Raw genomic sequence first — 22,697 nt, forward strand, 5'->3', positions numbered from 1 at the left:
ATCAGCTTAGAGTGTATCTCAGCAATCACTCACAGAATGACAACTGATACAGAAGCCTATAATTTATTACTGTGTTTTGATGGAAATAAGGGACTGGATCGTGTTATTCCTCCATGGGAGCTCATAATGGGGTGTGAAAGAGCAGACAGACTAGAATTTTATTTGCCAATCTAAATTTGATGTGTCCTAAAGCCTTGAAAGTGTCCGTATCCAGTTTGATTTCTGCTAGTGGACATGTGTGTCACTGAAACTGCCTTGATACTGCTGATGTATTTGTATCTCCAGCTCACATGTAGGATCTGATGGACTTTCCAGCTGTTTCCCAGCCTTGGGAAGCCATAAGTCTTCACAGAAGATACTTCCAGATTTTGCTGCTTTTGCCCTCAAGCCCTGTCCATCAGTGACTGTGTTTGCTGTCACTTATCCCTAGAAGAAAATGAAATGTGGTTGTGTTTTTGGCCTTTGGCAGGGGAAGTCTAAATAAATATTAATCAGTAACCAGATGCAGAAGAGAGCTAATTAAAAAAAAAAAAAACCAAAAACCCACATCTTTTGGGAGGCTCTCTGTCCACTATTAAATRATTGTGTGCTGGATAACTTCAAATTGATGTTCAACTGAACATACTGCTCTGAGAATGGGTCCAGGTCCATTTTCAGTGAGCTGCTGTAAGCATGGTATAGGCTGCCTTAGTCATAAACTGCTAGCAGATGGCAGTGCTCTGAAATATAAGATGGGCAGGTCRGACTTTTCATTCCCTTGACTGCTGTCCTGTGAGGAAGGGCACCTTCGAGCTTTCCTGAGCAACTGGACCTTAAGTTCCCTAAGTCCTGGTCATCTTCTGCGGTGGCAATGAGGGCAGCTTGATTCCCTCCTTCCCTGAGCCAACGCTTCTGCCTCAGGCAGGCCCGTGATACCAGGCAAAGGCCCAAGCGAAGGGGAGGCTGAGGACTGATGAGTGAGTGGCATCCAGCATCTCAAGACAAATTCCTAATTTTCTTCTGCAATCCAGACTGGATCCCCCATCACAARAGAGATGTGGCTTTGTGGTTAGATATGAAAGTGTCATGGTAACATATTTGGACTTGGCTGACACATTTCTGTGAAGATTTCCAGGGTCATCAAGAGATGAGATGGCAAATTGAGGGTCTTCCTTTGGTTCYGTGTTTGTACAGCATGTAGTACAAGGGCAGAGCCAGTCCAGGTGAGAAGGAAGGGCTCTCAGCAGAGGCYGGKTTTCAGTTCCTTACTGCTGCTTTCYGCAGGCAAATGCTTTAAGAAAAAGCAAGTCATAGGGTCAGCTTCCCTAACCACAGATCTTCTCAGGCTTTCAGTCTGTTGAGCAAGGAGCTAACACTCCATCATCCATCTGACACTGCCAACATCAGTTGCTTTCTACACATTTAGGTACACAGTCTTAAAGATCTCCAGGGAAGAAAGAGCCTGGGATTAATCCCTTAAACACTATGATTTATGAGGAAGCCTTTCAGCTAATACAAGACCTGATCCTGGCATTCAGCCTGCTGTCCTAACTCAGTTACAAATTAATGTTAACAATAAATGTTACTTCTAATTAATTACTAAGGCATCATGTAACGGTTCTCAAGAACGATCATATTGGCATGTGTCTGAATGCAACACCACCCTCCCTAAATAACACAGAAAGCTTGATTTCTCTCGTGCTTATAGCAAATTACTTCAGACTCACTGCTGGTACCTAAGGAGAAAATTTGTTACCCTTCTGGAAAATCAACAGGTTCTTGGCAAACTGGGTTTGATGCTGCTAATTAACTTGATTGCACCATCTGCCTATGCATCAAAGCACAACAGGAGAACCACTGCGCTGCTCGTAAGAGGGCCCTGCCATACAGAACACGCRGCTCGATGGCTAAAAAGCACACACACAACCAGGCTTACACTGCTTGCTGCAGCTGAAATGCCTCCTAGCTTAGCTGAAATTGCASGAGAGGATCTGGACGTGTTTGGAAACTGTGAGTTCAGAGCTCACTGATGTCTGCTGTGGGCCCACCTTGGCTTCTTCTGCTCCATGGCTGCAGCACTGCTTCTGCCTGGCACTGAAAGAGCAGCTGAGAGCAGAGTAGTCGAAAATGCTGGAAAACCCAGCTGCCTCAGATGTCACTACTGATGTGTGTAGTTCCCCAGCACCTGGCCAGCATTTGGAGGATGTGAGAAGTCCCAAGGCAGAGCTCCCCAATACAGATGATGTCTGTAGAGGTTCTAGCACTATCCCTGCAGGAGATGAGTGTCAGGAATCCCCAACAGCCCCCACATAGCTAAGCTGCTCTGCTCTCTGATGCAGAAAGAAAAGCCCAGGCTGAAGATGRTCTGGGACATCCCTACACTTGCCCTCCTTGGCCTACACATCCTGCCACTGCTGCAGCAAGGGCTGAAGAACAGCTGCAAGACAGGATCTTTATCTCCTCCCTCCTAACTGCTAACTATGCAGCAGACCAAAGCAAACACCTGAGAAAGGTCCTTCCCTGCAGGACAAGGAGAGGTGGAACAATCTGGCAGCTAAGGCCCGGGGAGTGCTCAGCAGGGGATGCAGATGGGTAACAGGCTATAGCCACATGCGTGAGGAAAGCAGTGCTAGCCAAGTCTGCTTGGGGACACGGCTGTGGCAAAAGTACTTGTTGCTGCCTGCTCAGACACGATAGAGAGGCCAGCGAGGCCTGCTGTGCTGGTGCGTGCTAAGGAGCAAGAGCTCCAGGGCTGGAGCTCCCGCCTCCGTGGCAGGGATGAGGGCAGGACCCTCTACAAGCTCCTGGAAACGCACATGCCTTCCACATCTCTTCCATCAGGCTTCTGGCTCTCCCTATTGCCACCTAGCAGCTTTCATGACCTTCAGAAAGCCACGTTGACTACAGTGCGTTGATTGGGAACAGCCAGGAACAAATAGCAGTGTCTGGTTTATTCCTGTTTGGTATTAATCAGCACTTTTGTGAATCACAGACATGGCTTTGTCTGTGGGATATCAACTATGAGATTCAGAGCAGCCAAATTAATTCAGCTTGGGAGCTTTGGATGACTCAGACTGTTATGAAAACACTCTAGGGCAGAAATGAGATGTAGGGCAAATTCACCCCTGCGGTAACTCTCAATGGGTTGTAACAGAGGATAAATTGAATCTGAAGAACTGAAGGATATTTTATTTACTCTTTCTAAGTAGCATTTTAAATTGAATATTCAAATAGACAGTCAAGAGACTCTTATTGCATTGCACTGATTGAAAGTGATTTTGATTTAAATTCCCCAGCATTGCAGTCCCAGGCATATATTTTTATTCAAGTGAATTCTCTGCTGAATTTTCATATTGCACTAATGTATGAAAATCTGAATTTACTGAATAGCACACGAGATGACACAGTGCTGATATTAGGTTACCTGCAACCCACCTAGTGATCTTGCTAGATGTCTGGAATCCTCGATGCAAAAGCAGAATACAGAAACTGAACACACTTGAGAGCATTTTATAAAAAGGCAGAAGTTTTCCATGTTCATCATTGATCTCCCAAATATGTGTCTAAGTTTTAGCAGCCCTTAGGATTTGTTTAAATCTGCTGCCAAATGTCTTCCTGGAAGAAAAAATACATCTTGGTAGTTGGAAAAGTATTGAGCAAAAGGATCTGAAAAGTTGAGCTATGTGGACTACTGCATTAGCTCTTTCAGTGCAATTATATTTCATTGCACTCAATAAACATTTCACAATGATTTCTGATATAGGGCAGGCAGGCTGTAACAAACCCAAACAAAACTGAGTCCTCAGCTCTATTCTCTTCTTTCTCTTCTTTGAAAAGCCCCTTTTAGCAGGACTTAAGTGTCCTAATGTCTTCACCACCCAAGTTAGGTGTTAGATGCATGGGAGAAGAGAGTGCCTAAAAATGGACTTGGGTGGCTGCGCTGAGCTGGCCCAGCCAGCCAGGAGGGTACATGACAGAGGCCTGGGGGCTCGGCCCAACAGCCTGCCACATCCRTGGGGCCATTTTCGGGTCTTTACCCCATCCGATCAGGAGGAGGAGATGTTTCTAGCCCATCTTGCCTTTTCAGGGCAGTGGGGTGATGTGAGGCCAAGGTCTGAAGAAGACAGGGTCTTCCTTTCTCTCTGTTAGCACCACTCCTCAGCAGGGGATCTTGGGGAGCAGAGCRGAGTCCCCTGCAGAAGCCAAGGAGAACAAGGTGCAGACCAGCGGCTGAGGCTCCCAGTTATCCCGTGCCCTCGGTGAGCCCTTTCCCGGTGATTTGGATGAAGTGAGGCGGGTGGCTGGGGGGTCCTGCGCAGCTCTGGGAGCCGAGAGGATCAGCCCGCGCTTCCCAAGCACAGGGCATGTCCAGGCGGCAGGTTGCTCCAGAAGGGAAGGCTGCTGCGACACAGAGCACCGCCACGTCGGTCGGGGTTTGGCTGCCCCTTCACCCCCAGGAAAACGATGCCGATGGCCAGGMCGTGAAGGGAAGCCAGGCAGCCGTACGTCATACAAGAAAGCCCGTCAGCAAAACCTGGGAATGATCTGGGAAAATTCCTTCTGAAAGAAAAGCCTTGTGCTGAAGGACACATCTGGATCCCATTTGCTGTCCATAGACTCTGGCAATATATTAGACTTCTGGAAAGCTCCCTTAACCCACCCAGCCTGTGAGAGACAAGGAACTGGATTTGGCCTGGATTTTTATAGACTAAACTCTGGAAAAGGACCAGTAGCTGAAGTTCACTTGGGGGGAAGAGTTCAGAGAGACTCACACGTCCTCCAAAGGAGCTGCACTCACTATGAAGAGAGGCTGACTAGTAAGTGCAAGAGGATTTGAGCAGGTCTGCCCTCAAAACTGGTGTGAGGGGTTTAAAACATTTGTGATTAAAATGCTGATTTTTTAATGAGTTAGCCCTGCTCACAGCATTCCTGGTTACCCCTGTTCCTCCTCAATCCACCACAGCCTGGGATAATGCCAGTGTGTGGCTACACCRGGGGAACCAGACTGAGCAGCAAGGTGCGGCTACACACACCTTCAAGGTCAGGCCCTTGCAGGAACCAGCTGATTTAAGATGTTCCCACAGCTCAGCTAAAAAGGACTWATTGAGCGTATGGGTCGTCTGTCACAGTGTAAAACATGGGATGACCCAGGGATGACCCAGAAGGTTCACACCATCCACTGGGAGGACAGTGACATCCCGCTGGGGAGCAGCAGAGCAATTCAGGTYACCCAAGCCCATCCCTGACCCCAGCGGCCGCCCCAGCAGCCGCCGCTGTCCACCAAAGAGCTTGGTAGCAAACAGGCCCACGGGGCCGAGAGGGACAGGAGGTCTACCCCATGTCCCCACAATGGACCTCTTGAGTATTACAGCAATGGTAAAAGAGTGAGATTCCTTCCCATGGCCCAGACAGCCACTTCAGCTCCCATTCAGAATAATGTGCTTCCCCTCTCACTGCTTTTGGCACTGCAGGCACTTTGGGGCAGGGAATCTCTCATCACCGTGCAGGGATCTCACACAGGGACTCTAGCATCAAACACTGCCCCAAGCTACTGCTAGCCAAACCCATAAGAAATCTCACTAAATGAAACAATTCTGGGTAGAAAAATGCCTCTGTTTTCTTTAGTTTGTAGTATGAAGATATAACAAGGAATATTTCATTTGTATGCGGAKTTCAGCCTCCCACTTTCTCTACTGTTTCTCTGCTGCCCAAGGATGAGCAAACTACCCCACTGTCCTGCCTGAGGAAATGTCAGAGATGGAAAATTGTTTGCTAGTCCCATTTCTACTAAGAAAATGCCCCTAAAAGAAACAAACCATCCCATAAAGCAGTCCTATGGGCTCCTTGGTGCATTTTGGGATCATCAGCACAGACCAAAGCCCATTGAATGGCACAGGAATCTGAGCTTCAGTATGTAAATTGTATTCTACTAAAAACACAACTATATTTCTTCTGCACAACTCAGGAACTGTACAGTACAGTTATGTTTAGGTGGCCGCTGGCAAAATGACTAATTTTCTTGGGATGAGAGAGCTTCTGTATTCACATGGCACCTAGCAAAATGCAGGCCCTAAAACATGATGATGGCTTCTGTGTCTCATAGAGCTACCAACCATAAATAAATGCTATCATTCCTCTGTTATAGCATTAGGCTACAGAAAAAAATGCTATTTTACTTGAACCTTAGCCTTTGTCCCATGTATTTATCTCTTTTCATTCATGGTGGACAGTCAAACGAAAGTCAGATTCAGTCTGCGCTCAGTGGCACAACTCAAGCTTTACTCTGTGAGTTTCCTGCAAGCATTGAGCTCCACCAGGCAGGACCCTGCATGCACATGCTCTACGAGGTGGCTCTTGCTTCCCAAAAAGCTTTAATCTCAAGACAGGACAAAGAAATATTTTTCTAAAGCACGCTATGGAAGGGAGTACATCTGGGCATGAAGCTCAACAGCATTTTGTCTGGAATTCCAGCACGGCAGGGGTATGTTCTGAACAAAACCATGAATAATTCATCTTCCAGGAATATGTCTGACTTCACAAGGGCTTATGCTGATTATGCTGATAAGCCCTCTTCCTTTTTAATTGCTACTGCTTTAAGCAGAAAAGCTTTTGTGCGAACACCTTGGCAATGGCTGTTAGGGAATTCCTTTTCCATGGCTAGGAGCAGTAATTATTGCAATAGTCACAGCCCAATGGAAGTCTCTCCTCCCTGTGTTCACCAGGCCTCTGGGTGGGTCTGCTGCACTCGGCCATGGTTGGTGCTGGGACAGCCTCAGGAGGCAGCTGAGCTCAGCCCATTTCAAGCCACTGCTGAGGAAGGGAGGACTTGTTCCCTCTTCATCTCCCTCTCCTTCTGGCTGTCCTTCCCCTCTCACCATCCACTTTCAGCCACRTGATTTCACCCTCTCCTTTGCACCTGAGCTGGCATTTGTTCAGTGAGAAGTGAAGCTGACTGATCTAACCTGCCCCTAAAATGAGCTTTTCTGTCATTTCAGTGATTTGGATTGCACCGTGACATCAAATGAGTACTGGACCAGGCTCTGGGGAAGCRGGGGTTGCATGCTGGCTGCAGGGCACTGGTGGAGCTAGGGCAGCAAGGCTTGGAGAGACAGCAAGATGAGAAGTTGGCTAAAGCTGTGCCAGGACACGGCTTCCTTAGCACGACCTGTAATTCCTTACAGGGCCTGTTCTACATGGTGAGCAGAGCTTTGCTGCTGTCCTTCTCGGAAGCAGTATCCACAGCGCAGCTTCCCCAGCTCCTGCGCCACCCGCCCCGGCCCATCCAAGCCCTTTCCTGGTGCTCTCCCAGTAAAGGAACATCCAGCAGGGCAGCGGGACACAGCAGYGCTAAGGAGGCCTTCAGCTAGTCAGATGTCTGCCACTGCCATCTACCGGAGCGGATTTTCTCTGCAAAATGTTCTCCACAGCCTYTAGCTTTCACACTACAGCTCTGAACTCCAGCAGCTGCGGTGGGTCTGTTACTTATGCATTAGATGTAAGAGCACAGGGGATGTGCACACCTGTGCCTTCGTGCTCTTCTGTGCTGCCTCAAAGCAGTGTCTTTTGCTGTCTGAGCTAGCAAAGCCAAGGTTTTAGCCCCAGGGAACTTCCAGCCAGCCTCCTTCCTATGTGCCACACCTCTTCCATGGATATTCCCACAGCTCCATGACGCCCGGCCCCTGCCCTCAGCCCCACATTCACTTGTTCTCCTGAAAAAAAAAAAGCGCTTTGGTGTTGCCTCTGGCGTCTTTTGCATTGCAAATCTGAGGAAAGACATATTTGCTCAAAGTGTATTAAACAAGTGGAAAAACAGGCTGGGGGTTGTTGGGCAGGTTGGTGGCTTGGCCCTCAGGGCAAGAGGTGGAAGACTTGGTGCTGAGGGTGACCTGGGCTGAGAGCAACTCACTGGAAACTCGAGGAAGGCAGAGAAGGAAATTTCTAAGAGCCATTTCTGCCCAGACAGTGTCTTGGCCTCGGAGCAGCACCGCGGGGATGCAAAGCCACCTCCTGCTCCCTCAGCTGTGGCCATGTTTGTGCCTCGCACACCGAGAGTCTGGCGCCTCACACAAACCCAGCACAGTCCGACCCTGCCTTGGAGTTCATTGCAGGGGACAACGCTCTGTCCCTCCTGTGCAGGCCTCGGGCCTGCCCAGGCCCTGGACTGCAGGCCCATTTCACAGCGGGCCCCGGTGTGGCCGAACGCAGCCGCCCTCCTCTGCGCCGCCTAACGGGGCTGATGGCACCGCTCCCACCTGCGAAGCCGGATCCCAGATCCACCACCTAGGATCCCTGCTCACACGGTGCGGAGACCTGGCACTCGTGCGGAGACCTGGCACCCGCTGAAGAACACGGCAGTGGWGACTCAGCTGGGCAGGGCTTACAGGAATCGCCCTCCAGCCACAGCCAACACGTGCGTTTCCTGCAGGCACCACGCGCCTAATATTGACTGTAGGCAAGAAGGATTGCCTGGCCTAGGGAAAAAAGCTCCATTATTGGAAGCCTTTTTCTTGTGATTCTTCTTCTGTGATATTATTTCCTTTCACTTTACAAACATGGATGGATTAAGCTTCACAATAGTCCTGCAAGCTTCATATATTTCATTATCTTCCTCTTAAACAGTCTGGCATTGGCAGAGAACTGGTAAGATAAACCTAAATAATCTCAGAGAGGAGAAATATATTTATACAATAAAGGAGAAGAAAAATCCTCACATATTTTGTTCTATCCCACCCAAGGAGAAATTTCTCCTCAACCACAAATGATGACAATTGCTAAGAAATTAGGCTTATGAACAAAGCTCTTAAAATGACCTGAGAAGGGTTTTCTGTACTACTCACACACTGACCCAGCCTTGACTGTCACTAGCTGTAGGTCATCTGCAGTACCTCTRACGAAGGCAGGAAGACTTCAGAATATATTTAGCTTTGTGCATGAAGTACAGCTCCTGTTTGATGTTTACATCTCGTCACCTGAACCTCTCAGGCATGAGATTCAGTTACACGCAGGGTCCTGAGTCAGAATGCAAGTCTTCAAGTTATGTTGAGGACAATGCTGACATCCTTTTTTTCCATGGGGCCCATGAAGGAAGGGACACACGACCCAGGGATTCCTACAGCACTCAGATGAGACTGACGTGGCTATGCAGTAGAACCTACAACACAGAGCTCAGCAACAGCTGTAGAGGTCTGACTGCCCCCACGTTGGTCACTGTGCTGTAGGAATGAACAGGTAGGATATGCTGCCTCTTCCTCACACTTGTACTGCTAAGATCTGATGAAGGAAAGAGAAGCTTGATTTACATATGCTGAGGTTGAAATAGATAAGCAATTACTTTGGAAAATGACTGTGTACATATATAARCACCCACACATGCGCTTAAATCTTCCATCCACAGAGAGATGAGCCTGGTGTTGACTGTTTATGTTTATGTAGAAAAATTTCTATGGTGCTGTTTTTCTTGGATGGAAAAYAGCAACAACCATGCCAAAAGAAATCTCACTTAATTTTAATGCCCATGTCTGCGTTCGTTGCTCGTTTSTACTTCATAGGTGCACAGAGAGGATGTGTTACAGAATAAGATGTTTGACATGAACTTAGGGAAAAACAGTCACATTTTCTACGCTTTGAAAAAGCCACTTAATTCATTCTTAAATTTGCTCAGCATCTTTATATACTAGATGAAGAGCTCCTTAGTCCATTCAGGACAAGATAAATCTTCCACATTCTCTCCATTGAACTGAAGGGAGAGAAGACAAAGTGTCATCAGACAGCTGTATCACAAGCTTTTCACATTGTTCTAGGATCCAGGAGGGCAAATTGTGTCTTCATTCATCTCTGATGTTGACTCATGTAAACAGTAGTGGATGGAAATCTTCCTAGATGGCATTTAAGTTAAATTAATCCCTTGATTTAGAGGATGAGTGATAACTTGCAGATCTTATTACCATACTTTAAATTTGGATGAAGAAAACACTGTTCTTGCATATTTCTAGTTGCTGGTATGACTATTCAGGGGAAGAGGAGCGGCACTACAGAATGAGCCTGTAATCGGGCACGCAGATCTTTGAGATTCACGGGAAGAATCCCGGAGGACCAAGTGACCCTGCCGTGTTAGGTGCAGATTCAGATCAAACGCTGTAAGACAGGAAGTTGACCGCAGCAACAATTTAGTACGTTGAGATGCTTGGAGACATTTTAAGGATTAACCATAGATGGAGGACAAGCCTCCATCCCAGACCCATCTGCACAAATGGTGGAAAAAAAAGACAGCATATTTTTCTTTTTACCTATAACAAGAGAAAGAAGRTTGTGATTCATAATAATGGAAAGCAATGGTGACTGCAGTGTGTCAGATTTGGGTGACGGCACAGCTCATGACTTTTTTGTGTGCTGTAGCTTTAGAATCATAGGAACTGGTTGGGAGGATTGTGTCTTGAAAACTTACAAAGACCAAATTCTCACCACCTCCCTGATTATGGCTCCAGGGCTGCACTCTCTTGCTGAGTTTCAGCCTGAACATCTTAAGCCATAAAGTGTGGCTGTTACCACTAGTTTCCATTATCAAGAAGAACCCGACTTTGTCATCTTCATAACCCCCTCTTGAACAGGAGAGCCCAGTACTGGCTGCAGGGTTCCAGGTGTGTCCTCACCAGCGTTCAGTGGCAAGATCTTGATCTGCCCACTTATCCTAATGTTATGTGGTTTCTTTAACAACAAGAATGTGTTGCTGGCTCATATGCTGCAGAATTTTCGTTTTCTCACTCAGTCACAAGAGAAATTGTATGATTTGGGGGCAGTTGTAAGAGAGGCATTGGGTGATTGCCAGTGATATGTGTCCTCACCATGAATGGGTGGATCTCAGATGACAAATGCATTCTTAAATGAGTAAGCAATAGAGCTTTAAAGTATTTACAATCTCATTCAGAGTATTTTTTAGTGTGAGATGTAGGAGGATTTGAACTAAAGCGCAGTGGGAGCACGTCAGGGTCAGAGAGAGGGAACTGTGGTAACTGTACGTGTGAGACTGCACAAAGCAATCCATGCTCCCAGACCATGGACAAACACCTGGATGGAAAGGTTAATTTTGTTGTGAAAATGTCTTTTTTTTTGCTTATGTTTTATTTATCTGAGAAGCTCTGCAATCAGAGTGGGCATAGCTAAGTGGAAGTAATTAGAGGCATTGGCAGGAATGTCTTAAGACCACAGACTGCTATAAGAATAGTATTTCTTTGATAGTCTTTCATTTCTTGTTGCCTTGAAAAATAAGTGCTAAGGTTTTTGAGGGCACTTTTTCCCAGGACAGAAGATCAAGAAGCATTCATTCTGATTGAGCCAGCACGGCATGTGCCAAGGCAGAGCTGAACAGCTATCACCAAAGAAAGACCCAAAATGTGTGAAGAATCAAGACCCTGCTCTCTATTAGCTAGACATTTTGGTTTCACTATCACTGTACTGATTCTCTTCACAGAAAAATATTTCACAGCACAGCTTGAAAATCAAGGCGTTGGAAGAAATCAGCAGGGGCAGCCAGCTGCACTCCAAGAGGATGTCATCTCAGTTTTTATTCCTAGTAGTTGGAGCAACTTCCAGAAGCAACTGGAGATGTAAAGTAATTCTCTTCAAAAAGCGGGGGTGGTACTTGAAACGAACCAGGGGGAGGTAGAAAATGATACCACTCAAAGTGAACAGGATGAGGTAGAGGAACTCGAACTTGGGTTGATCAATGATGGGAGCTAACACCAAGTAAACAGCTGCCACCAACACGATTATGGGGATGACAATTGGGACCTGTGAAAGAAGACATCGATGTAAGTAAACATGTAAATCCTGGATCCCTGAGGACCTGGACAACCCTGGATTTTCCTTTTTTTGTGAGAGCACGTTCATTTTTAGATGAAGTTTGGCTACAGCCTGAGGTATTATCCAGGAATCCAGATAATCCAGAATTCTAGATTCCCAGCTCTAAGAGCAACCTACCAGATCACCTGCCTACCAGAATCATCTTAATTTTCCTCTCAAGTTTCTAAAAAAAAAGAGGATATGGTAGATATATTTTCTGCAGTGAGGGGGCAGTGCATTATAACCTTTTCAAGCTGGACAATGCAAGCTTATCTTTTCCCTGCACTTCTAAACTGTCTTGCCCTTTGCTGACTTTACTGGGACAAAATGTGAATTTAGAAAAGAAAGGACAACTACATATAAACAGTTAGCACCAACCATAGTGCTCTTTCTTCGTAAAGTTGTCTTAGTCATTTGGTAAGTAAAGGAAAAGGGTTGGGTGGGTTAATTTTATTATTACTTCACCTTGTAAGATCTTGGCAGTTCTGGTTTCTTGATTTTTAAATACAGAAGACCCAAAATAGTCATGCCATAGAAAAACCATGCAATAAAACTGCAAAAAAAAAAAAAAATCACGTTTGGGATGAGATCATGCAGCAGTATCAGTCCTGTCTTGCAGATCCTACATGTACATATCTCCTATTAAAAGGGAGAATATTGCCATAACTTTAGTAACACATTTATTTTTTTCAAGCACAAATTTTCAGAACTTTAAAATGATTGTAATATTATAGATTAATTTGAATATAAGGACAAATCATGACCAGTCAAATCTATAATTACAGAAATAATCATTTATTGCAAACATGCTAGTCCTTAAGCTCTTTCTTTTCTTTCTTTCCCCCAATCACAACATTAGTTAGAAATTAACAGTCTAGGCTTAAAAAATATTAAAAGAAATTACTTCAAAACAAATTTGAAAATCAGGATCACAGAAATATTACATCTACCTGAAAAAGTTCACGATGGTTGTGAAGCTTCCCGATAGTATCATTATTAAAGACAAAGCGGATGTAAACATCAGCGCAGGGGAGGGTGTGAGGCGTCGCACATGAGCCATCGACAGAATGTCTGGCTGAAAGCCAAAGCAAAACAATATATTTATCATATCACATACGCAGAGATACTCATTCATCCCCCACGGCTGCCAGTGGGAGTTCTGCCTGTAGCCAGATGCTCTTAATCACCAAGTAAGCACCATAATATAATATGAAAGCAGTTCATCTCCAAGAAATGTAAACAYGGAACCCCCCTCAAGGATATTTTTATTGTGTCTCACTGATTTCTTGTTAAGTCTGCTTAGCTTTGGCAAACAAGATGAAATTTTCAAACTAYCAGCGTGACAGATTAAGGCTGAGAATCACATCAGAGCTTTTCTGGTCATCACCAGTAAGCAAATTTGGCCTTGTGCGCCGTGCCTCTCCTCTGCCCTCTGCTACGTCTCCCTGGGACTCAACTGCTCTTGAGCTTACTGCGAAATGARAAATGCAGGACTCCTCCTTAAACATTTTTGCAACCAACCACAAAGCAAACCATGATTTATTCCAGAACATTGAGAGAATTATTGCCTGTTCAGTTGGGAAATGTTAATGAGAAAGGTTTGTGTTTTTTTTTTTTCATTTCCAACCAAAATGTCATGCGGGCCTTTCTGCTGCAGCAATGATGTCTGAGAAATGCAGTAGGAATTTAGATCTTATTCAGTCTGGAACAGTCAAATTCAGATTCTCTGTCTTGTGCTGAGCACAGGGCTTTCTGGCATATGGCAGACACTGTCACCAGCAAGAGAAACCATGAAGCGAATCACCATAATCCCACTCATCTGGGCCACATATACATAACAGATTCTTTCCAGTACAAAAAAAAAAAGAAAAAGAATGTGGTGATTTGGAGTGATATCCTTTGTACCTGAGAGCAGAAGATGACATGGCAGACAAAGCCATGGTCAGGATTTCTCCTGGCATTCCCGGAGCACAGCCAGGTTTCCACTCACTGTTAGGGTTACCAGCTAGGTCTCCCCCTGTGCCAGATGCTCTAATATAGCAGAATTTTGATTTTTTGACTTCAAAGTTGTTCACAAAATTCAGGGTAGATGTAAATCAAGCATCTGTCCACCGAAGCTTTCTGGTATTATGTGGCTAAAGAAGGAAGTCAAGAGTGACTGTACATATTACATTAAAAAAAAAGCAAGAGAAGAAAGTATTTGACCAAGAAGTAAACCACTGAAGAGCTATGGCTCTTCCAGATGAATATATACCATCTTTTCCTTTCTGCTTTAGCACCACAAGGAAGGATAGTCGCTTGAAGCAACAACCCCTTTTTGCCCTTACCATATGGCCTTCCCTTGCAGCAGTGTAGCACAAGCGACCTCCGCTAAAGAAGGTGCCATTAGATGAACCAAACGTAGATAGCACCACGAACAAGGAGATCAGCCATGCCCAGCTGCCCAGGACTTTGTCCCTGAGGTAGAAAAGAATTCATATCATAGCATATCATCCTAAGTGTAAATGCAGCAAGCACTCATGTTAGAACCAGTTAGGCTTCCTCACTCCACTAGTCTCAATGAAAGGATTTTTCCAAATTATTTCTCTCTCATAGTTTAAAGATTTCTTTGTTCTGCCCAGAAGAGGCAACTCTTCTTCCTGCCTGGTTTGTATCTACACTTGTCCACATTCCAAGGGTGTACAAAGTGGTCACAACAGGAAAAAAAGACTTTTTTTTCATATATACATGTTCTAGTACCTAGAGGTACAGCTATTACAGCAAACAACACTAGAAGGGGAATTGCAGAACAAYTGTTGCCATCAAACCTGAAAGAATATCCTTCACAGTCACTTCTTCCCATATATTCATGAGAATTTAAAGATCTTTAAAGCGTGTACGTTCTTCTGCTCCTCTGTGAAACAGGCTTAAGCCAAAACAATAGTTTGAACTTCAGAAGTTTGAACTACTGCGGACATTTGCAGGTTGGTTTCTTCATAACAGAAAAAGTAGGGTTGCAGTAGTAGGGTTGTAGTTTGAGCTAAATATTTAGAGAATATGATAATTTTCTGACCTAAAAGTGAAATTTATCTTTTGGAATGAAGCATCATGAAATTAAGAATACTAATTGAGCAACAAAATGTGTTCTGGAGGAATTACTACAAATACAGACACACACTCACACACTGTTCATCTAATTGGCTAAAACCTCAAATTGAAGTATCGCTGTTTTTTAGAATAGCTTATATTCCCATCTGAATTTTGTGGCTGTAAGCTATATGTACTCTTTTTCAGTACCACCTATCAGAAATGTTCAAAAACCAAGATTTAGGCCTTACAAAACCACAACAGTAGCGTATATATGACAATAGTTTCAAAAATGTAGTTTAATAATTTAGCATCTGGGTTCTGGGCCCTCAGGGTTCAACTGTGGGACATCTTCCCATTCCCTTCTCTTGATTTTCACCGTGGATGCATTGTCAATGTTTATGGGGAAACGCTTCACTGTGCACTTTATTCCCTCTTTACAGTCTATCTCCCTGGGGAAAAACGTGGGCTAGAAGGGAGCCACACATTCCCAGTGTCCATGGGGAGATGGGGCAGGTCTGCCTGGCCTTTGTTGAGGAGAAGCTGCACTCTGCCCTGGGGCCCACAGAAAGTGGGAGGGCAGCGTGTTTCCCTGTAACATGTAAATACCCAGCAAGGTTTATTGGCCTGACCAGTGCAGTGCTGTCATTCCCATTGAGAACAACACTGAAATCTTCTGAATCCCAAGAGGGATTCCGTTTTTATTGGACCATCTTGGCTGTTACCGCAAGCAGAGCTCACCCCCAAGTGACAGCCACTGCTCCCGAAGACAGCAGTTCAGATGGAGTCATGGCTGCAAAGTAGCTCACATTTACTAGCAAATACAGGCATGTCACCAAAGGAATGGCAATCATCACAGCTCTTGGAAGGGTCACCTGGAAAAGAGATGGCAAGCATGTTAGCTGCAGCATATTCACCCTTGCACTAGGATTTTTTTTGTTTGTTTGCTCTTTGCTGATACCTATCTCGCTCATTCAAACTCTTTCATCCACCAAGCTTTCCCGCAGAATACATTCACAACAGACTTAGATTCATATTCTCAAGGAAGTTTTTACACTAACCTTCAGAAATGCAACATGAGCCTAGGTTATTTGTTGACATTTAGGTTAGTATTTAACTGTGCACTTTTGTTTAAGTCTATAAAGTATGCTGCACTGGTAGAAAGTGTAGTCTATACCTTCTACAGTCATACAGAACTTCTTAACACAGGKTTGTTCAGTGATATTTTGTGATATCTGTGAGAAGTAGAAATGTAGCATAGAGAGGGCCAATGCAAGATGTGAGTGAGCTACTTTAGTACCTATAACATACATATCACAATGTCTAAAGAGTAGATTTTAAAGATAAGGGTATTTCAGAATGAAACTCCCTCCTCCATGCAATGAGGAAAGAGAGATGTTTTTGATATTATGGATTAAATTTCTCGGGGAATATGTGCTGTTAGAAACCTTTACAGATTACATGGGAAGTGAGGTGGCAGCGGTTTTCTACCCAACTCTAGGTACCTAGAGTAAGACCCTGTGAATATTAAGACCAGACTTAATGCCCCAAACATTCAAACACGTAATAACTTTTCCCAATCAATGAGCTGCTGTAGTGATTCCTTGTACCTAAGCTGCTCTTTTGCTTAAGGACACATTTTTTTTTCTGTCTTCACAGCCCTTTTGGACATATCCAAAGGTCCCAGAACACAAAGCAAAACAGGAGGAAAGCTCAGCATACTTTACTTGGTGCTCTAATTCCTTAATTACCCTTCTTAACACAATAATAGATAGAAACCATCCTTTTAGCAGAAATGTAAAGTAAAATACAGCTCATTTACTCACCTCGGGCTTCTTCAGTTCCTCAGTTACATAGTTCAGGTTGTTCCACCCATCATAGGACCACAGTCCCTGATAAAATGCCACTCCAATAGGTGCAATACCTGCAGTCGTGTTTTGAAACCCATTCTGAAAATTCTGAGTGTGTCCCTTGGCAAGCAGCACTAATCCTCCCACCGCAATCACAAGCAAAGCCAAGAGTTTGGCAGCTGTAAAAATGTTCATAATAGATGTCACCAATTTCACGTTGAGACAGTTGATGATAGTTAAAAGCAGGATGCAGGCAGCAGCTGTACATTTGATGACAATCTGAGGAGATGCACATCCAGGGTAGAACGGTGCTACAGCGTATTCAGCAAAGCTCAGGCAGACAGCTGCCAAACTACCTGGTCTCACCAGGATAACAGAACTGTAGGCAAAAAGGAAGGCAGGAAGGGGACCAAAAATCCTCAAGATGTAAATATATTCTCCTCCAGACTCTTTAATTATTGTTCCAAGCTCAGCATAAGACAAGGCTCCAAGCATGGCCAGGAGCCCGCACGAAGCCCAGATAACGAGACTGCTGGCTGGGCTTCCCATATGATACAGCACCCACTCAGGGGACATAAAGATCCCTGAGCCTACCATGGTGCCTGCAATAAATGACACTCCACTGATCACACCTACCTCTTGCTTCAGCCTTAAATTCTCCCTCCCTTCACTCAGATCTGTTGAGGAATCTGTTGTCTTTCTTTTCCTCATTATGGAGGAGGAAGCATCCATTAGGAGATGGTGCTTCAGAGAAAATAGGACTGGAATAGGACTGTGCTGGAGATGGTGCTTCAGAGAAAACAGGAGAGGAATAGGACTGTGTCTTCTGAGAAAGGGCTATCTCAGACTTTTAGGGTTAAGTTAATCATTGCTAAAGTCACTTAAGCTGAACACTGTCAAGAAATAAAATATAAACTCACTTGTCTGTTTGGCATTCTTTTTTATTACCCATTTATCTTACTCATTTATGATGGTTCAGAACCTGCCAAATCTGATTATCCTGGAATGCCACTGCAAATAATGGTAATCAGTAGCATGCAGCACTGCTTCAGAATCACTCTGCACCTTCCAGAACTGCAACTCAGTACACCTCTCTTTAAATGAGGCTTCATGTGGCACTAGAAAAAAAAAWAAATTAGATAAGAAAAATCCACATAAACCTGTACTTTATTCTTTGATTAAAAGTCAGTGCTCAGGCAAGTGCTGACTCATATCTCCATTCACTAATAAAAAGCTATCAGATCAGCCTGTCACCCAATTTGCCGTTACTTTGCTCAACAAGGCACACTTCCAATGTCTTAATAAAGGACACTGTGCTGCCATTCAGAGGGAGCTTGACTGGTTAGATAGTTTGGCAGAGAGGAACCTCATGAGGTTCAACAAGGACAAGTGCAGCATCCTGCACCTGGGGAGGAATAAYCCCAGGCATCAGTAGAGATTAGGGGGTGACCTGCTGGAGAGCAGCTCCACGGAGAGGGACCTGGGAGTCCTGGTTGACACCAAGTTAACCATGAGTSAGCAGTGTGCCCTCGTGGCCAAGAAGGCCAATGGGATCCTGGCCTGCATCAGGAGGAGTGTTGCCAGCAGGTCAAGGGAGGTGATTCTGCCCCTCTACTCAGCTCTGGTGAGGCCGCACCTGGAGYACTGTGTGCAGTTCTGGGCTCCCCAGTATAAGAGGGACGTGGAGCTTCTCGAGAGGGTCCAGCAGAGGGCAACAAAGATGATTAAGGGACTGGAGCATCTATCATATTAGGAAAGAATAAGTGAGTTGGGCCTTAGCTAAGCCTTAGCTTAGTTTAACTTAGAGAAAACTGAGAGGGCATCTGATCAATATATATAAGTAGCTGAAAGGAGAATGTAGGGAGGATGGGACCAAATTCTTCTTGGTGGTGGCCAATGATAGGACAAGGGGCAATGGGTGTAAGCTGCAACASAGGCWGTTCCATCTCCAKGTGAGGAGGAACTTCTTTCCTGTGAGGGTGACAGAGCCCTGGAACAGGCTGCCCAGGGAGGTTGTGGAGTCTCCTTCTCCGGAGGTCTTCCAAACCTGGATGCCACCTTGTGCCCCGTGCTCTGGGTGTCCCTGGGTGAGCAGGGGGGTTGGACTAGATGATCTCTAGAGGGCCCTCCCAACCTCAACAGTTCTGTGTTTCTGTGACCCAAAAATACCCTCCTAAAAACTGTCCAGAGACAGGATAGAAAATGATAGAGAGCAATTCTKGTTCCTTCAACATTTACAAAGCACAGGAGGAAAAGAGTGAAGTGAGGCTATAATTAGATTGTGTTATAGGTCTTGTTTTGTCAACATGCATGAGGCATGCACATGCTCACCAGACCATAAACTTCAGTAGACTTAGGCACTGCAGACAATACATTAATTTCAGTGCACATCCAAAAGAAATGTGGAGACACAAGTTGTTGGAAATGCCACTGATTCCTACTTAACTAAAATGTATACAATTTCACACTTTGGGGGGAAGTGGGATTCTGATAAAAATCAGAAGTTTATTACAGTGCATGGGGTGTATTTTGTGATCTGTGACATGCGCAAAGTATTGAGCAGAAGGGAATATCCGTATGAGCTCCTTTGGACTTAAAGTAAACTTCATTCTGTGCAAACTGTAAAGAAGGTTCCTTCCCTTGTGAAGTCTTCCAKTCTTCTGCTTTCTCTTCCAGAAAAYAGGGGTGACACCTTCCTCAGCCCTTCATAGAAAGAACAGATTTTGAATCTTTAAAACTATGTGTGGTCCTCAGTCATTTGAAACAAAATAAATAAAATAAGCAAACAGATGTATTTTTAGTGTTTGTCTAAAAACTCCCTCTTTCTAAAAATAATTTAGAAGATATGTCTTATCTTTCCTTGCTTTTCTTTTTTTTTTTTTTTTTTTCCTTAAAAGTTTCGGAGTAATAATAACTGTAGGACTCTTCATAAAACTTACGGATTCATAAGGAAATGAAGGTACACATGCCAAAGAACTCACTTTAAGGCAGAACTGACTTCTATAATATATTCTACATAGAATTCTATGAAAAGTAGAATAAATTTTAGATCATGAAAAGGTGTTTAATTTCTGTAAAGACAAAAAACCCATAAATTCCATTAATATGTAGATGTTCTTTAAAGTATAAATCTTATTATATTTTATTATAGATAGAAAATAACAAGGAAGCCTCTCCCTCTCTCCTTTTTAAGGAATACTACTTCTTTTTAAGGGATATAGAAGCCACTCCTAATAACAACGTATTAGTATTCAGTCAGGAGAAATGGATCCCAGTTGAGCTCTCATAATTTGAAGTCATTTAAAAATTCACAGTGGATCAAGCTGTAACTTTTAACAAGAATGAAAGGTTACTCCATCTGTATCCATCCATTCAGGCTCCTGAGTARAACTGTGAGTTCTGACAATAAACATATGCACCTTTTACTGCAAGGATGAAAGTTAATGTGTTTTAAGTTAATGGTTTCCAAAGTGTTAGAAAAGTTAGGGAGAGACATCTCAGTAATGTAGAGTATTTTGTTCTACTGTTACTTAGTAATARTGCTATTCTCTTTGGCTGGTTTTAGCTTTAGGTTTTTTTGTTTTGTTTTTGTTTTTTGGGCTATTTGTTGCATATTCTTTTCAAACCTGTTATACCACACAGTRACAGGCAGTAATGGAATCCTTCAGAGGTCTAAAGGTCTGATTTATTTCTGTGCTATAGACACTCTACATGTGTGTGCATACATCCATATTTTATGCATGGCAAACCTAACTGGGCATTCACAAAATATGGAATGCTAGAGAAAAAGCTAATGTGACTCCAGATATTGAGTATTTTTCTAAGAGAGTGACAGGTGTATTTTGATAACTTTTTYGCCATTGTAATGATGGAGCTTCTTTTTGAGGTGTAAATTCTTTTCCCTCTTTACACTGAAGAAATGAGAGACTGAAATAACAAGTTCTCAGATATTGTCTTTTTGAACCTTTCAAGTTTTCTCCTAGAAAAAAAAGTCTTTTATTGTACTTCAAATTCGATCATTTCAAAAGATTTCAAAAAAAAGAACTCAAGATAACAAAGATTAATTAACTGGTATGTCAATACATCAGCTAGCTCCTAAAGGGAGCATTATTTTCAAATCCATAGTAATTGTTATTTCTTTCTAATTGCTTTATCTTAAGTAATAATGAAGCTAATGATGATAACAACTTGAAACTCTTCTGGTTGAAGATAGTGTGGTTTCCTTATGTCTTTTTTTTGGGGGGGGGAGGGTTGTCTTTGTTCCTTTTTTTAACTGCTCTCACCAGTAAGGAAGGCCATAAGATATTTTTGTCTAATAAATTTTAACAATTAACAATGCATTTGTCAAAACTGGCTATACAAAACTGTATCTCACGGTTCCATTTTAAAAATATGCAAAACCAGGAGCAGAAATAAAGTATTACTTTTTCCATCCGGGGAGCAGCAAACCTTATTGTTCAAGCTGTCAGGTAATAAATCGAATACCTTTACAATTCTCACTTTTCATTTACCTTTGACACTGTAATGGGTGGTTGCCATCTACTGGTCTCTAAACAATAAGACAACTTGGTCCAGCAAAGTTTGGCTCAGTCTACATTTGGCTTAGATGTCTGGCATTCCTGATTAAAAAGAAACCCAGCAATGAATATTAGTTCTTAAACATTAAGTAACACAAACCCATAGAATACATTGGAATCATGAATGAAAATTCTCCTGAAAACCTTTTAGACTATTTACATTATGACAATTGCTGCAAGCACCAGAGAACAGCTAATTTAAGGCAAAGGCCCATGTCAGTAGTAAGAACTAGTCAAAACACTTTGAAGTATTTAATTTTAGGTCCCAGGAGTGGTATCTGGAACACTGTTAYAGATATGGCTTTCCCGTAAAGCCATACAGGAATGCCTGGAAGAGAGTTACAAATCTCAGAATGGGGTAAAAATAAGTCCTAATATGAAGACAGAGTGGCAAAGTCATGGACGGTAATTTTCCTCTGAGGTAGGCACCACTGCTTACACTTAAAAACAGACAAACAAACAAAAAAGACAGGGATCAAGATTTTCTTTTTTAAAAAACAAAACAAACAAACCCATTTGTATGAGATAAGCTAGAGGTATGAGACCTTATCCAGGACGTAAGATGTGGCTCTGATGGCCTACTTTGCTTGAGAACATGGAATCCAAATRCCCAAGCAGAATGTCCTCATCACCAAAATGCAAGTTTGGGGCTATAATTGCAGGTAGATCCAAGTATCCGCACCTGGGATACAAATAGAGCTGCTTGAAAACAGAGAGGAAATAAAGGCCAGAAATGCGGAGCTCCTGAAAGAACTCAGAAACAGGTCTCGAATGCAGAAGAAAAATGGCAGAGCTTGGGGTCTCCAACACATCTGGRGCTGATCTGGACTCACCAGATCTGCTCGAGGTGCTGCTGGCCCCTTGGCACCCAGGCATTCAGTTAGCCCTGCAAGGAGTCAGGGCCCCTGGCCTTTCTTGCAGGCAAACAGCTGGTGAAAGTGCTCTTGCTGTGAGCAAATAGCCTGCCTGGGCTGCCGTGAGTAGGATGGGAAAAGTGTTTGCTGAGGCGGAGGCATGACAGCCGTAGGCTCCTCAACTGGAGCAATCACTAAAACTGAGCTTGTTTAGCTTAACCTTAAACTACTTTTCCCTGCCACATTACAAGAGCGTATGTGAACTTGGGGCTTTAGGAGGGAATTTAAAAGCAAAACCTTAACATAAGCTGAATTAGTGCTTCCTGTCTGGGGCTGCAGGCAGCCTGCAGCAGCGACCTTAAAAGGCTGARCTTAAGCTTCCTGGTGCTGCTCAGTGTGCAGTATATCCTGGTTCTGCAACTATTTAACTTTGTGAGGGACTAGGAAAATCACGCGAAGAACCACAGTCAGGAAKATAAATGGGCATGAAGCACTTCATAAAAGCTTTGTGGATTGCCTCTGCCCATTTATCT

At 43.8% G+C, this 22,697-nt stretch overlaps 1 protein-coding gene across 1 annotated transcript; it reads right to left on the bottom strand.

Moving 5' to 3' along the window:
* Nucleotides 1-11,532: 11,532 nt before the first annotated feature.
* On the bottom strand, nucleotides 11,533-17,459 carry LOC112952122 (b(0,+)-type amino acid transporter 1-like). The gene is made up of 6 exons (XM_026044929.1): nucleotides 16,710-17,459; nucleotides 15,625-15,758; nucleotides 14,145-14,274; nucleotides 12,768-12,892; nucleotides 12,283-12,370; nucleotides 11,533-11,766 (listed from the first exon to the last, which is right to left on the bottom strand). Exons 1-6 carry the CDS (start codon nucleotides 17,442-17,444, stop codon nucleotides 11,533-11,535), a joined length of 1,446 nt encoding a protein of 481 aa, XP_025900714.1. The 5' UTR covers nucleotides 17,445-17,459.
* Nucleotides 17,460-22,697: the final 5,238 nt, after the last annotated feature.

This window comes from Nothoprocta perdicaria, unplaced genomic scaffold, assembly GCF_003342845.1.
Source record: "Nothoprocta perdicaria isolate Ctin4 unplaced genomic scaffold, notPer1 scaffold_39, whole genome shotgun sequence".
NCBI lineage: Eukaryota > Metazoa > Chordata > Aves > Tinamiformes > Tinamidae > Nothoprocta > Nothoprocta perdicaria.